This window comes from Limulus polyphemus, unplaced genomic scaffold (genome assembly GCF_000517525.1).
Source record: "Limulus polyphemus unplaced genomic scaffold, Limulus_polyphemus-2.1.2 Scaffold1200, whole genome shotgun sequence".
Lineage (NCBI taxonomy): Eukaryota > Metazoa > Arthropoda > Merostomata > Xiphosura > Limulidae > Limulus > Limulus polyphemus.
In genome coordinates this window covers 299,225-314,633 of record NW_013666810.1, presented here as the reverse complement: position 1 = coordinate 314,633, position 15,409 = coordinate 299,225, and the positions used below count along the sequence as shown (strand labels likewise).

General features: G+C 34.2%; 1 protein-coding gene across 3 annotated transcripts in view; it reads right to left on the bottom strand.

Annotated features, from left to right (window-relative positions):
- Positions 1-441: 441 nt before the first annotated feature.
- LOC106462576 (beta-1,4-glucuronyltransferase 1-like) overlaps positions 442-15,409 on the bottom strand; it is a 49,280-nt gene continuing 34,312 nt past the window's right edge. For all 3 annotated transcript variants that reach the window (XM_013922512.2, XM_013922510.2, XM_022389871.1), the window contains exon 3: positions 442-2,883. In XM_013922512.2, coding sequence (XP_013777966.1) covers positions 2,689-2,883 — 195 coding nt within the window. In that variant the 3' untranslated portion in view covers positions 442-2,688. The remainder of the gene's footprint in view (positions 2,884-15,409) is intronic.

The following is a 15,409-nucleotide window of genomic DNA, read 5'->3' as shown; positions in this document are numbered from 1 at the left end:
CAACAATTTCATCTCTGTGTGGCACACACCATGCATTTGTTACTAATGATGGATTCACTGGATCAAGTACATTCAGGACATCTTACTTCACTGCAAGTAAATTGTGAACAATTTGCACTTTAAAGGACATATAATCCAGGAGGAAACAGAAAATACTAACTATGGATAAGTAGTGGAACAGATTTCACATGTTCAGAAGAAGCAGACACTCAATGAACAATATCCAGCCCTCAATGGAGATGCAACTGATAGTACTGTCACAGAGGAAATTGACACACAGGAAACAGAAAGAACTGCAACTCATAAAACTTTGAAAAAAAAATCTAACTCAGCTGTTATAGATGTTAACTCATGGAACAGCTATTATACCATGATCTGCAGCATCCTTGATCCTTTCAAAGAAGTAAATGAAGCTTTAAAATGCAGTGGCCACAGAGAACTTGTCATGACAGGAACTGACAAAGATTTGTTGAAAGACTTGCACAACTTCCTTATACCTTTCAAGAAGTTTACTGAATTGGTCAGTGGTTGTCAGCCAAACCTGGGTCTCCCTGTCATGATAAAAGAACAAATTCAGAACTTAGTAACAAATGAAAACAAGAATGACCATCTGGCCATCAAGGAAGTGAAAAAAAATTTGGAAGAAAATAATTCCTAATAAGGAAGCAGTAGGGATTACAGCTTTGCTTGATCCTGCAATGAAAGTTGAGAACATAGGCCTACCAGATGAAGCCAAAATGACAAGGTGTTAGCATATGAGGGCAACCTTCTTTTCAAGAAAAAAGTTTGAGTCTGAAAATATAACTGGAACTCCTAGTAGCACTAGTAGTGCAAGCTGTGCAGCTGATGCCACTGCAGAGCCTTCAGACACAGGATGGGATTTTGTGGGGTTTATGTATGCTTCTGCACCAGAATCTGTACAAAGTACAAAGCAAGAAATGCAAACTGCTTGATTGTTTGAAGGCATCAAAAAAAATTTCTTCTAGTGAATCTCCGCACTTCTACAGGATGAAGTGTCAGAGTACTTATCTACTAGAGCAGCACAGACTGAAAATGTAGACAATCCACCGATATTTTGGAAGCAAAACCACATGAATTTTCCTCATAATGAACAAGTGGCTTTCCAGTACTTTCCAACTGCAAGTGTTGCTGTTAGAAATATGTTTTCCACTACTAGGATGATTCTGAATAAAAAACAATCCTCACTGGCTCCTCACAGACTAAATTAAATTTCATTTATACAAGATAATTACAGCCTTTTTTTATTAACTCTTACCCTGAAAGTCTCTATTTTGTATGTCACAAGCTACTGGAGTCTGCAGTATAGTATATGTATAGCTTGTATATATAACCAAGCACTGTGAATAGTGTGAATTAAAGTACACTACTGTAAATAAGTTTGCTAAATTTGTATATAAAATGTTTTGTGTGTTTGAGGGTTAATAATATCTTAAAATCTTTTTCCTGGCTTTTGTAAAAAGATTTCTTAAGTATCATGAGGAATGTTATGCAAGCAGCCACATATTTATTGAACAGCCATATTTTTATTGAAGTTGAAATTTAAGTATAAATATTTGACTTAGTGAAGTTTTGTTTTTAAGTTAAGCACAAAGCTACACAATGGGCTATCTGTGCTACTTAGTGAAGTTAGCAGCAAAATATTTCATAATTTGAAATACAACTTGCTTACAGGTCTACCATAGGCAAATAAGTGCTAAGCAACAAAAGAGAAATCCAATGTTCTTGTGATTTTAGGCTGCAGTGTTATTTTTTAATTAAACAGGATCATTAGTACTCTACCACCCATGAATAAGTATAAAGAAACCCACATCAAAAGTTACAAATAAGTTGCGTAATGAAACATTAAAACTTTGAAATCAGGAGGCTCACATATAGACAGGCAAACACACATTTTCATTTTTTTCAGGACTGAAGTAGGTTCTATAAAATACAGGGTTATCACAAAACTTGTTACTTTGGCAGTTAAAACATCTATTCAGTTTTTATTTTATATTAATAATGTTAGTTTTAAATACAAGTGTAAACCAAACATGACACATGGATCTATAGAAGATCATATGGCTAATACAAATACTGTACTTTGCATTTTGAAGTAGCAGGAATACTTTCAGAAGTTGAAAATGAGAAAAAATCAATAAATTAAGGTAAGTTATTGTGGCAAACTACTACAGAACAACTTACTGTAGCACGTAAATAAATCAAGTAAATCACTACTTCACATGCACAAAAAAGAAAATCAACATGTGAAAAGAGCACAAATGGAAACCGTCTGCACTTTATCACTGCCTAATGAAAAGTGATAGTTCGGCAGAATCGAATAGAGGGATTCACATTCATCAGAAGGGCATGTCACACTCTTATTGGTGGAGGGCTGTCGCATGATGATTTACATCCAAGACATAGTTGAATCATGTAGATCGTGAGGTATGTGGAAGTTCAACGATTGTTGCATGTTTTTGTATATAGAGGGCAGCACTGTGCTGTATTGGAAACAGTATTCACTGTTTTGAATTCTTAAAAACACAAATCAATCTTTCAGCATAGAGTCATATTTAAAAAGCTTCAATGATTCTATTGCTTGTCAGTCATTAATTTTATTAAAAAAGAAGCTCAAAAACAAACACATGGTTTAAAATAAAAAAAACATTTCAAAAGTCAACACCTATTTTAACATTTTGGATTGCTTCCATACTTCTTTTTCAAGTCCTTTAATATTTCTTTATGGATAGCATTATTTTTTCGAATGTGTGGAAGTCGCTGTTTTTGATCCATGTTCTTAATAGTCTTTATTCCAGGAGCATGTACAAGAAAAGCACTGTCAAGGATACTGATGTCATAATCTAACAGACACATCTCGTACATCTGAAATAATAAAATTTATGAACTTCAAATGATTTTACACATAAATAATGTTATACATTAACAAATAGAAAAAACATAATTTCAAAATCAGCTATTTTTGTTGTCTAACCAAAGGAAAAGAAAAGCATTTGCAAATTTAAGTTATCCTAACTTAAATGGCTCCACTAGCCCCTTGTAAAGCAAGCATTTTCTTGCAGTCACCTCTTATAGATACACTGTACATCAGGACCTAAAAAACAAATAAATCTACATTCAATTATTAATTAAAGTCATATGAAAATTACCCATTTTCAAATAACCAGATCTCCTATTTGGAATGGAAATAAAAGAATGTTATTTTACAAAATGATAGATATACATTAGTTAGGTTTACAGTGTAGTGAATTTTTACTTAAATATATAATTATTTACTCTGTTTTTGTCTATTAATTTCAATCGTAAAAAAATGACTAAGTTTAAAAACTTGAGTATTCTATATAGAGTAATTATAGAGAAAAATGGATTCTGAAGATTGCATCATATTTGAATGGTTATTTCTGAAAATTATTTTTTTTCTGTTCTTCTCACTTACTGGATACATGCATGAAAAGTTATGTAAAGAAGCTGATATTACTTGAACACTATGAAATATTTTATATTCTGGTGAAACTAAGTTGCTATATAATATAATATTAAAATATTTTCCATTCCCCCCCTCACTTTAAAGAGCCAAAAAGGCCTTAAAAATTAGCATAGGATACCAAAATTTTTCATTTCCTAATAATATAACAAAGTATAATTTGACCATCTATCAGTAGAAACACCACCCTACGGAAAGCTGTTTTTTGCTAGTGATTACTAATCATAGTATTCATACCTCATTGAAAGAAAATTTAGAAAAAAGTGAACATTTTCTACAAAAGGATTTTTCTGGGAAGTACTGCACAGGAAAAGTATTTGGATTGTGCTGATATAAACTGTAATGACTTTACATATTAAAAATGGTACCCTTCATTGAAATAAATAAAATTTTAAGAACTCCATTTTTTGTAATATATTTACAAATTACATAAATTAAAAATATTACCAAACCATAACGTGAAAGTCGTGTTCTTGCTGTGAGAAAAGTACTTTTATTTAAAATTGTATTCTGTGATAAAGAAATGGTTGTTGCACATACCATAGTTATTTTTCTATCTGAATCTTGAATACTCAAAGTGTGAAATATTTTAAAAGAGTTATGTTTGTGATGTCGTTCAATAGATGATGCCATATTGTATTTATTATTTTGGGCAAGTACATAGAAACTTGTATACACACTACATCCATTATGGTAAGATTAGTGCTGTATAAAATAATTCAACTAATAGAAAGCAGTACTTCTGGTTATTCCACTTATCCAGTAACTGAAATTATGATGAAATCAATGAATGTCACTAAAATAATCGACTAATGAAAAGTAGCCTTTTTGATTATTCCAACTATCTAGCAGTCAAACTGCTGCATGATTTGTTTCTAAATTATTTTTGATTAATTCAAGTTTGTTGAACTCAAGCAATTAATGTCACAGCTGATGAAAATAGTCAACTTATCAAAATTAGGATTTGCAATTATTACTATGTTAGATTATTCCAACTATCTATGAAATCAAAATATTGCCATTATGTTTTGTTGTTGATAAACACAAAATACACAATGGACTGTCTGTGCTTTACTCACCACAGGTAACAAAACCAATTTTTAGTACTATAACTTTGTTTTGAGCCATCTTGTGACAAAATCATTGATTAGTCAAATGTTACTGATTAAGCACAAAGATTAGCTAATTAGCAAAATCCTCAATCAAACAGCTCTATAAAAACTAAAATTCACAAAAATATCAAGCACAAGCAAAAATTCCCATTCCCCCAGTGATAGGAAAAGTTTAGATTAAGCTATCAATTTCAATTTTTTCATGGACTTTAAAAAAAATTAACTGTGTTTCACTCTTGATTTCACTAAGAGCCAAAGCTCTGAGCTATTTATACTGCCCACTACGAAAAGTAATTGTTGAGTATTTCAGTCCTGCTAAGAGCTGCTCACCAATAACATATGACAAATCGACATTTTTGTTCTTTAAGTTACGTCATATTTTGAAATGTGAATGATAGGGTGATTAATTCCTAACAGTTTAGTATAGAATATCCTGCTTGCGAAATAAGATTTGACATCAACATTACTCTGTTCTCCCATCATTTCAAACGTGAATTTTGAGCTTTTCAAATGCTGCACAGGTAAGCAGCTGCCACAAACAGAAGACGGACACCACAGTTCGCAAAATATACAAGATGGTCCACTTGTTGAGTTGAAGTGATTCTTATCACACTGTACCATTATGTACAATGTTGCACATCCTTCATTGACAGACTTTTATAGGAAAAGATTAAAACCTTCTTAATATGGTGTAGCACCATTACATACTGCACATAATGTCCAGCTATGGTTTGAAACAACTAACATACAGAATTTTCTTTGGCAAGTCCAAAGCCTCAACATAAAATTAACTGAGCCATTCTGAATTGTTATCTAAGGTGGAGCTGTTGTACAAGAAAAGTGATGGTCTATTGTGCCATATATGTGCCAACAACCGAGATAAAATAGCCCAATCTGTAAGTAATGTCAAAAGCAGGCACTCTTCCTATTAAAATGAGACCCCAACAGCAAACCACAACACCCTAATTCTCAAAGTGTGCTTTCCCAATGCTTTGGTAATATACTGAACAATGACTACCTACTAAAACTGCTTAATATTAGCAGACTGTGATAATAACTATTAACATCATAAAAAAACATATTTTACAAATACCAATTACAAAATTAATTTACTTCAATATAAATCAAACTTACACTTAGAAAATCAATGTTCGAGATCATATAAAAATATACTTACTCATTTAAGTTCATTGTTATTGCAACATGGTACCACATAGCCCTTCAATTAATAAATTTTGTAACACTACATTTTCAAAAAGAAGTTTACATTTTTCAATACTGAAAGTATATTTCTGATAATACTTACTACTGCTCACACTTTAGTTTTATCCCAATGAAAGTTTTTTTTTTTTTGGCCCATCTAAGTATTGGTATGAATTCTACCTCACTTGCTTCAGCAATAATAATCTTGTGACTCTCTCCATCTATGTCAATGCGCTTACCTAATATCCATATATATACACTCCCTGTTATTTTTTCTTATTCACTTTTTTGAGACTGGCAAGATTCTCAAACTGAACACCTGCTATCATGGGGAGGAAGAGCGGGATAGTGTGAATGGAGGCAAGTATTATCGGAAATACATTTTCAGTATTGGAAAATGTAAACTTCCAAAACACATTTACTTCCTCTCACACTTTAGCTAGAATCCGACATTGACAAGGTGGAAGGGCTGGTAAGGGCAAGATCCACATAGAAAGGGTCTGCTTAGAAAAAACAGGTGCATAAAATTATAATATAATAAAGCACACTAGTGAGGGTCTATACTACTTTTGGAACAGGTATGCTCTTCACCAGAGAAAGTCAAATCTCAATGTGGGTGATAAAGGCAAACCAGCTACAGTAAATATTGTTCATGATTACAAGATTCATCCAGGCCCTAACCATATAGACGAGGTTCCACATTTCATCATTGGATTTATGGGGCTGTGGATGCAAAGCTAAATACAAGGTGTAGTGACCAGAGCATGGGGACTGCATTATGATATAATTGTATAATAAGAATACAATATAAAGATAGCCCAACCTGAAAGTTACAGAAAATTGCATGACAAGCCACTGGAATTAAGAAGCGAAGGCAAGCAACACCAACGTAGACAAACCCTCACTCCAATCTGAAGAAGCACAAGATGCAACAAACCGAATTCAGAATTATAAGTCCATGAAAGGAATACTAACAATACCCAACTAGACAAGTTCCCCCAACCTGAAGAAGCACAAAATGCACTAAACCAAACACAGAATTATGGAGCCAATACATGCCTCACTGAACCTGAAAAAGATATCATTCAGCCTGGGATCACAAACCCAAATCTAAGTCATCAACCTGGAAGATGAGGCAACACCCCCTGCTCCCAGAATTACAGAAAGGATGTGGAACAAATGAAGTTCAACCAATGACTCACTGATATTATGCTCCAGGTGCAGAATTATAAGGAGTCAAAGACCCTCTTCCATGATTAACAAAATGACCAAAACAAAGGGCCATGCTCACACAACCAGATAGCGAAGTGTCATCTCTGAACCGGAATTACAAGAAGGCTTCTGCATAGGCTGGTCTGACTCCTCATCAGACATCTAGGTAAACCATCTAGAGTTATGGGTGGGAGGGCATCCAGCTTTGTTCTCTTCTCCTTGAGTGGAATAAAGAGTACAAAAATCACTCTGTCCAACACTCCAGTGACTGGAAACAGAGTTGTAAGGACCCCCTAGCTCCACTAGAAGAGGGGGGGGGCTCACATTGAGGAATACTGAGGAACACTGCTCTGGAGACAGTGCAACATGTGAACCATGTTCCCTATTTTCAAAAGAAAACCAACCCCGATTTGTTCAATCCAGGGGTTAGCAGAGATGGGCAGTCTCTTTATGCTTTACTCATGATAGTCCATGAGTGGTAGTCCAGCAATGTATATTATATTTTATATAAAACAATTGTTCACCACATAGAAAATGCCAAGGTGATCTTATGTAACACCCCATCTCAACAGAGCTTGTTGCTACCAACAATTTAGTTATTAGTCTACTGGTAGCTAGTGCAAATTTGTAAAACCATACCTGACCAGGCAACACATGTCACTCAGTGGGATCCAAATGAGAATGACAAGAAGGTCCCTGAAAAGCACAAAATAAATGGAATTACTCACCTCTGACCCAATCAAGCCAGAGCATGTAGAATAGCCACAAGGAATCCGAAACCCATCCCAGGAAGAGACTGCTAAGTCATATAAATAGTGCAATATATGTTAGATGTGGTCCATACATCAGTGTACAATTTCCTCCTACAGGTGACACAACTGAGCTGCAAGGGACATTGATATATGTTGAACTTGATAAGATGAGACCAGAAGAAGTCTCTGCTCCTCCAATACACACCAAAATAAGCCACCCAAACCAAATGTCAAATCGAACTTGTCAAAGTGACAGAGGATAAGTCACATGATACCCAAGGATCCCAATGGATAAATAACCAATGATGGGAGCTCCAAAATGCTTCAGTATGTCCACTTAACATTGAAGAGCCTGAACAGAGCATAAAAGACAATCCGGATATGTTCATATAAATGGGAAATGGAGGGAAGATGAATAGGAGAGAAAGCTTTATCTCCTTCCTTACCTTCTACAGTTTTAGTTAGAAAGAATCTGTATGGATACCACAGAATGTACATGGAATGGTAGTGTTCTATGAATGTGAAGCACAAACACAATTGAACATCAACACCTGCTAACCAATAACAGAAGAAAACATGTTTTGAGTGAAAGATGATATAGTAAGCATGGCTCCAAAGGTTCAAAAGGTGAACATGATAATGCATGGAGAACCACTGTGATATCCCAATTAGGAACCTGGAAAGGGTAACATGGTTGGATAACCCAGAATGATTTAAACGTAATAACAATAACTAGGGACTAAAAAACTTTTTCTTCTCTTAGAAAAATGAAAGTAGCTGATACGGCAGCCTTACACAAGGCACCAAACCTTTGTCAAACAATCATGCCAAAAATTGAGACACTTACATAGTGGGATGTGAGGGGTTAAACCCAAGTCTGAGAGACCATTGGCGAGATATTAACCATTTCCTTTGATAAACTTCCAAAGAAGAATGTTGAATGGAACATGTTAATAAGGACACTACTCAAGATGTCAATCCCTGATGATGTGCAATGGACCACATAAATGCCAACTGCTGGATCAAATATGTCCAATGGAGGCTGATGTCAGAGAGATGGCCAGGGAGGAAGGGAAAAAGGTTGACACTATTGAAGATACTGGAAGAGTGGAAACCAGGGCTGGCCCAGCCAATATGATGCCACAAGGAGAATTCAACAGGACATGGAGTGAATCAGTGCCAGAACCTTGAAGAGCAGATGAACTGGAAGGAACACAAAGATGAAGATGCATCTATAATTCCAAAGCCAGAGGGTGAGGTACTGGAGACCAGAAGGATGGGAGCCAAGCATTCTAAGGTTTGGCAAAAGCATCGATATGTGGAGTCCTTATACAACATCAGATAGAATAAAAGTTGAGGATGAAGCATACATTCCATAGCAAGAGCTCTGTTGGGACAAGAACTGGTCAGCCTCTAGATTCATTACCCCTGAAACATGAAAATCAAGGAGAACAGTTTGGTGATTGTGTGTCTAAAGGAAAAAAAAATCTACTGGTTGAAAACAGAGAAACCTGGAGTGAGTGCTCCCTTGCTTTGAAATGTATGAGACTACTGTGGAATTGTCCAAATAAAGCAATACCATTTTTCCTTGCAACAATGAGACCCGAGTCATAGCCTGTTGAACTACTTAAAGTTCTAAGAGATTGATGTGGAGAGAAGCTTCCTCTACTGTCCAAAGTCCCCTGAATACCAAATTTTCCATACAAGAACTCCAGCTCTGAAGAGAAGCATTTGAAGAGATGTAACCCTGATCATGGAGGTAGTAGAGGTACACTTACTGTTGTGTTGTCCTTGTCCAACCACCAGCCGAAGTCCAGCAAACTCGAAGCTGACAGTTTCAATTGACAATCCAGCACATCTGTGCAAATGCTCCACTGGTCCTGTAATGACCACTAAAGGACCCTCATATAGGCCCAACCTAAAGTAATGAGTCATTCCAAAGATGCCCACATTCCTAAAAGGGATAAGACCTGTGCATGCTGGTGGAGAAGGAGTCAACTTTATTTTAAGAACTGCCTGTTCCATTACCTGAAGGTATAGAGGAGAAGGTTGGGCCTGGCTTAATAGAAGTGGAAAACACCCCAGAAAGAATGAGGTATAGTGTGGGAGTAAGAATAGACTTTTTATAAAAAAAAAAAAACAGCCCTCGCAGCTTCTGAAAATAAAGATTGAATGAGCAGTTCTGTCAAATGGTGGGAAGGGGCAAGAAGAATCCGGTTGTCCATGTAATGGTGAGTGTGATTCTGAGGTTGTGAAGATGACTTGAAAAAGTTGTGACCATCTAGCAAAAAATATATGAAGCAAATGTGAGGCTAAATGGTAGAGCACAAAACTGAAATAACACCCTGAAGACTCAGCAATTGGAATCTGAAGGTACGCCTCTGCAATGTCGAATTATTTCATCCATAGTCTGGGTGAATATAACCACCGAAGGGAAAGAACAACTCCATTGTAAACTGAATTACCTATTGATCTGTGGCGAGTGTCTCCCATATTGACGCAAACCCTCCTAGATGTCAAAATCTCAAGTAAGTCATCTCTCTCCAAAAGACCCCATCAATAAACTAACCAAGATATCAAGGAGAGAGAGCAGAAGCCAATAACCAGACAAAAGTAGAAGCCAATAATTGAGCAGGGGAACTAAAATAGGCCTCAAACAACAGTTGGAAAGATGATAAATGTAAAACTGCTGTAAGTGACAGAGGAATTCTGGTGCAAATGTAGTAATAACAATGAAGAGAAACCCGCAGTAAACATGTTAGATTGTCTTTTTTTTGCCATCAAGAGAAAGTGAATAAGAAAGAAGATGGGGAGCTTATATACAGATCGGGTATAGAGGGTGCATTATGTGGAGAGTCACAAGATTAAAATTGTTATGGGTGGTATAGTTGGGTATAGAGACTGGAGCAAGTGAGGTAGAATTCATACCAATGCTTAGACGAGAAGAGAAGAGAAACTTTCATTGGAATAAAGCTAAAGTGTGACAGGAGTTAAGTGTTTTTCAGAATTATTAATTCCTAGCTTTTCTTATCCCTGAAAGTTCATGATACAAACCAAGGCCAAGCCATATAGTGGAAATAGATCAACAAGAATATTCCACTGTTTGTGAAAAATACATTGTTATAAATAATTAACGTGTATGCATTGTAAAGCAGTATGGCCATTGTTTACATAAATACATACTTGTGTGACAATTCAAGTATAATATTACTGTTGTTAAAAAAGTATAAATAAAAATGGAAGTGCTTTATGCATTTTTATAGTACTCGATCTATGATCTGCAACAGAAAGAACAAGAAATGGTTGATTAATCTGTTGAATCATGTAACAAAACTGATATCTTTGAAGTTAGATAAATAATGTTAAAGGTATGTTCTACTAGGCCAACTTCTTTCTAGCAACTTTCTTTATGAACTTAGGCCTAAGTACTATAATATTGTAGATATTACAAATTTTAATGTTAGCCTATTTTTTGTTAGTCATATGGGAATTTGTTTTGTATTAATGTTTCTTGGTTAAGCATAACAGAAACTTATAATAGGAGAACAAAATACTAAATGTAGGTCTATAATTAAAAGTAAAAATGGCAAAAATTTTAACATTAGTTATATCACCGTTTATAATGTAAAACTTAATGTTTAATATGGCAAGGCTAGTAATGATTAATCTCCATGCATTTATGAAATAGGTGTTTTGAATATCCCATAGGACTTTCAGTATGAGTAAGCCCATAAAATAAATATATATATATATATATACTGAATATTCCTGTCAACTTGGAAAAATGGAACCAGCATGGTGTTTGCTAACTTCTGTAATTTTTGAGTCTCTACATGGCTTTGTCTTAGTAACTCAATGTATTAAATCTTTCTTAAAATTGTATTTTCAAAATGGAAGAGAAGGATAAACATTTTTGCAGTTATTTATCATACATGCACAGCTATTCAAACATTTTTTAATTAAAGAATTTGTACAATGGACATTGAAAAAAAGATATTGGAAAGAAATCAAAATAAAATAGAGCTATAAGGAACTGTGAGAATTGCAGAAATAATAAAGAAATGCTAGAAAAGTTAATGATATTTTATGTATTTATAAAATGCAAACAATACAATTTCCACTATGGTATTGGTGTTTTGTTATTGTATATTTAATATCTTAGTTATCACAGACATTTAATATTAAATATGACATGGGAAATCAGTTTTTCACATTCATGTATGTTGATCAATCTATAACTCACATAAAAATATTTAATATTTTGTGGTCAGCAGAGATCTGACACTTTTTCCACATGTGGAACATTGCTAGATCTAGACAGATGTGTCCAATTCCCTACCAAAACAGATCTGGCTTTGGAGTTGCTTGAGTAGCTGGCTGAAAACACATCTGTATGCAATAATGATAGAAATGATTGTGTCTGTACCACACTTTCACATTAGGTCTAATTACCAGGTAGTATTTCCAGTCCTAGATTACCTACATTAATAATCATGCTCGTACATATTCATTTAAGGGTAAAAATTTAGTAGTCTTCAACTACCACACATGATTAACAGGCCTGATTTCAGCTAAAATGACAGTAACTCTATCTCAACTGGAAAAAATGCAGACATAAGATTAAAAATCCAACAATTATGAACCTATCCTGCTTTATTTATAGCTACCTCTTATTTTTTTCTCTCTAAGAAACATGACTATTTTCAAGACTTAAAAATTTATTTTTAAAATGTTCCACCTCTAATAGTGTATCAAAATTTAATTCAGTAGCCCAACAAACAGGAGACAATTCTTTTCACATACCTTCACAATGCGCTTTTTTTTAAATTTGTAACCAAAATCTTATCATTCATGACCTTAATGTGCAGTAAAACATCAAATCTGAATGAATAATGATCACATGCATCCAGATGGTTCCCGTACTTCTATACTAGAAGTCAACAATATATCTGAAATAGCAATTTTTCTTAGTAGATACCCTGTCCAATGAAGAAAACCATTGTGAATGTTTTCTAAAAACCTGTCTCACTCATGACTTGATTTTAAAATATCCCCATTTACATGCTTGAAATTAAAATACCCTATAATTATAATCTTGTTAACAGTTGTAATCTTAATTTCACTGTAAAGATTCTCCCTAACTTGACCAGTCTCACCTGGTGGTGTGTAACATATTTTAACTAAAACCCTTCTACCCTATATCTACCAACAAACATCCCAAATATATTCAACCTCTTTGCTAATCTCTTATTTTAGGTATCTTCATTTTCAACAAAATATAACTCGCACTTTACATATAAGATCACTTCTCTTTTAAATCCTCTATCCCTGTTAAACAACCTATAACCCTGTCTTTCAAAAATATTTCTGTCATCAAAATTGTCTACACCTAACCCAGTATGATCAGGTATTCCCATAACATCAAAATCCTTCATTGGAGTGCTCTAAATCACATATATTTCTGGCATTACAAAAAGATCAATTTAGTCAACCCTCAAAACTATTTCTACACTTTGTTAGTACACAATGCTATTCTCTCTGTTTTCTTTTTCTACATTTAGTTTATCCTGGTCTTCACCATAGTCTAGCCTTAGTTTAAAGCTGCCCTTACAACTGAGTTAATAGTTCTTGCAAATAAGCCAGCCTCTGTACTATTTAAGTGTAAACCATGCATTCAAAAAGTTTTTTTCCAAACTGACCCTATAAGTCCAATCAACCAATATGCTTGCCCTTACATATTAACCTAAACCTAACATTCAACCCTAGTGATTTGTTTAGGATCTCATTTCCACAGTAAAGTTGTGGCAGTATCCATGACAGAATTAAGTTATGGCCCTTTTTTTAAATGCCTTTATCAACCTCATGTACTTATCAATTATCTCCTATGACCAATCCTTCCCTACAACAGTAGCCTTATGTGCAAAACAAACACTGCATCACTGTTAGTACCCTTTACTATATCAGTTGACCTATTAATTATGACTTTCAACCTTGCCCATGGATAACAAAATCTTATTATTTTCTCCTAATTTATCCAACAGCCTATTCTATCCAAAGGCCTTCCCAAGGAATTGCCTAAAACAATGACCTCTTTAGACTTGGCACCATCATCCTTTCCTGTCCCAACTGTTTTCCTTCTTTGTTCCAGCTCCCCTTCTTAACTAGTTAATGGGTGAAACCTGTTATTTTAATCCCTAATAGTGATTTGCTCAAGATGATTTGGGCTACTCCATGTTTCAAAAAAATATTTCCCCAAGTCAATTCTATTTCTAACTATATTTTTGATTTTTTGCCCAAATTTATTACAATGAGTGCTTGCTAGATGGTACTGGAAATGCTGTTTGTGCTGATCTCTATCAGATTTATTCTGAATTATGTATCATAAACACTGGAGAAAAACATTCCTATTCTTTATTGGAATTATACTGAAATAATATATATCACAACAAATCCATATATGTAACATTTATTTATTGAGTACAAGCAAAAGTACCTGTCCCCAGTGATGGGAAAAATTTAAGTTAATCTGTCAATTCAATTTTCTTCATGGACCTTCAAAAGGTTAATTGTGTTGTACTCTTGGTTTCATTCAAAGCCAAAGCTCTGAGCTACTTATACTGACCACTGCAAAAAGTAATTGTTGACCACTTCAGTCATGCTAAGAGCTGCTCAACAATAACATATGGTAAATCTATACTTTTATTCTTTAAGTCACATTTTGAAATGTGAATGATAGTGTGATTAATTCCTAACAGTTTAGTGCAGAACATCCTGCTTGTGAAATACAATTTGGCATAAACATTATTCATGCCTGTTCTCCCATCATTTCAATAGTGAATGTTGAGCTTTGCCTGCATGCACAACTTTTCAAATGGGAGATAGACAACCACCATAGTTCGCAACATATGTACAAGATATTTTGAGCATAAATATAATAACAGATCATAAAAGAAATTATGTTTCATTAATATACAAGTATAGGCTATCAAAGAATAAAATAAAAGAACCTGAACTTTTTTAGTTCATTTCCAAAAAAGACCGACATGGAATAGGATAAGAGAATATACTCCCTAAATTTAAATGTACTATTCTCAAAACTTATTGCCCCATTATATACCCTTTATATTTTCCTGAAATCCATTTTTATTTACTGTTACCTTTCCAAAATATTAAGTTCTTCTCTAAGTCGTGTTGCCATTTCCACAATTTGCACTAGTCTTCTGAGGCTCAACAGCTTTTATTTATGACAGCTTCTTCAGACTTAATGTACTAGTCATTGGTATGATAGGGATTTTTTTCTTTTGGTATATATATGACAGAAGTCCAAACTTTATGTTTATGTATAAAAGTACAACTACAAGTTTGAACTGTTGTATATGAAGATTTCTTTTGTAGATTTTACAAGTTTTAATAACCACAGCCATGAAATAGTATGCATCAAAAATGAAATACAGTTAGTAGGAGTGAAAAAATGAACTGATGCTTTGTATATTGTAGTGTTTTTTGCTATGATACAATAGCATTATATTAGGTCATCAAGAAATTAATGTTGCTTTTTTTTTAGATGAAAAAACCCAAACAACTTATATATCAAAACAAAACATTATTAAATGAAATAGTCTCCATTC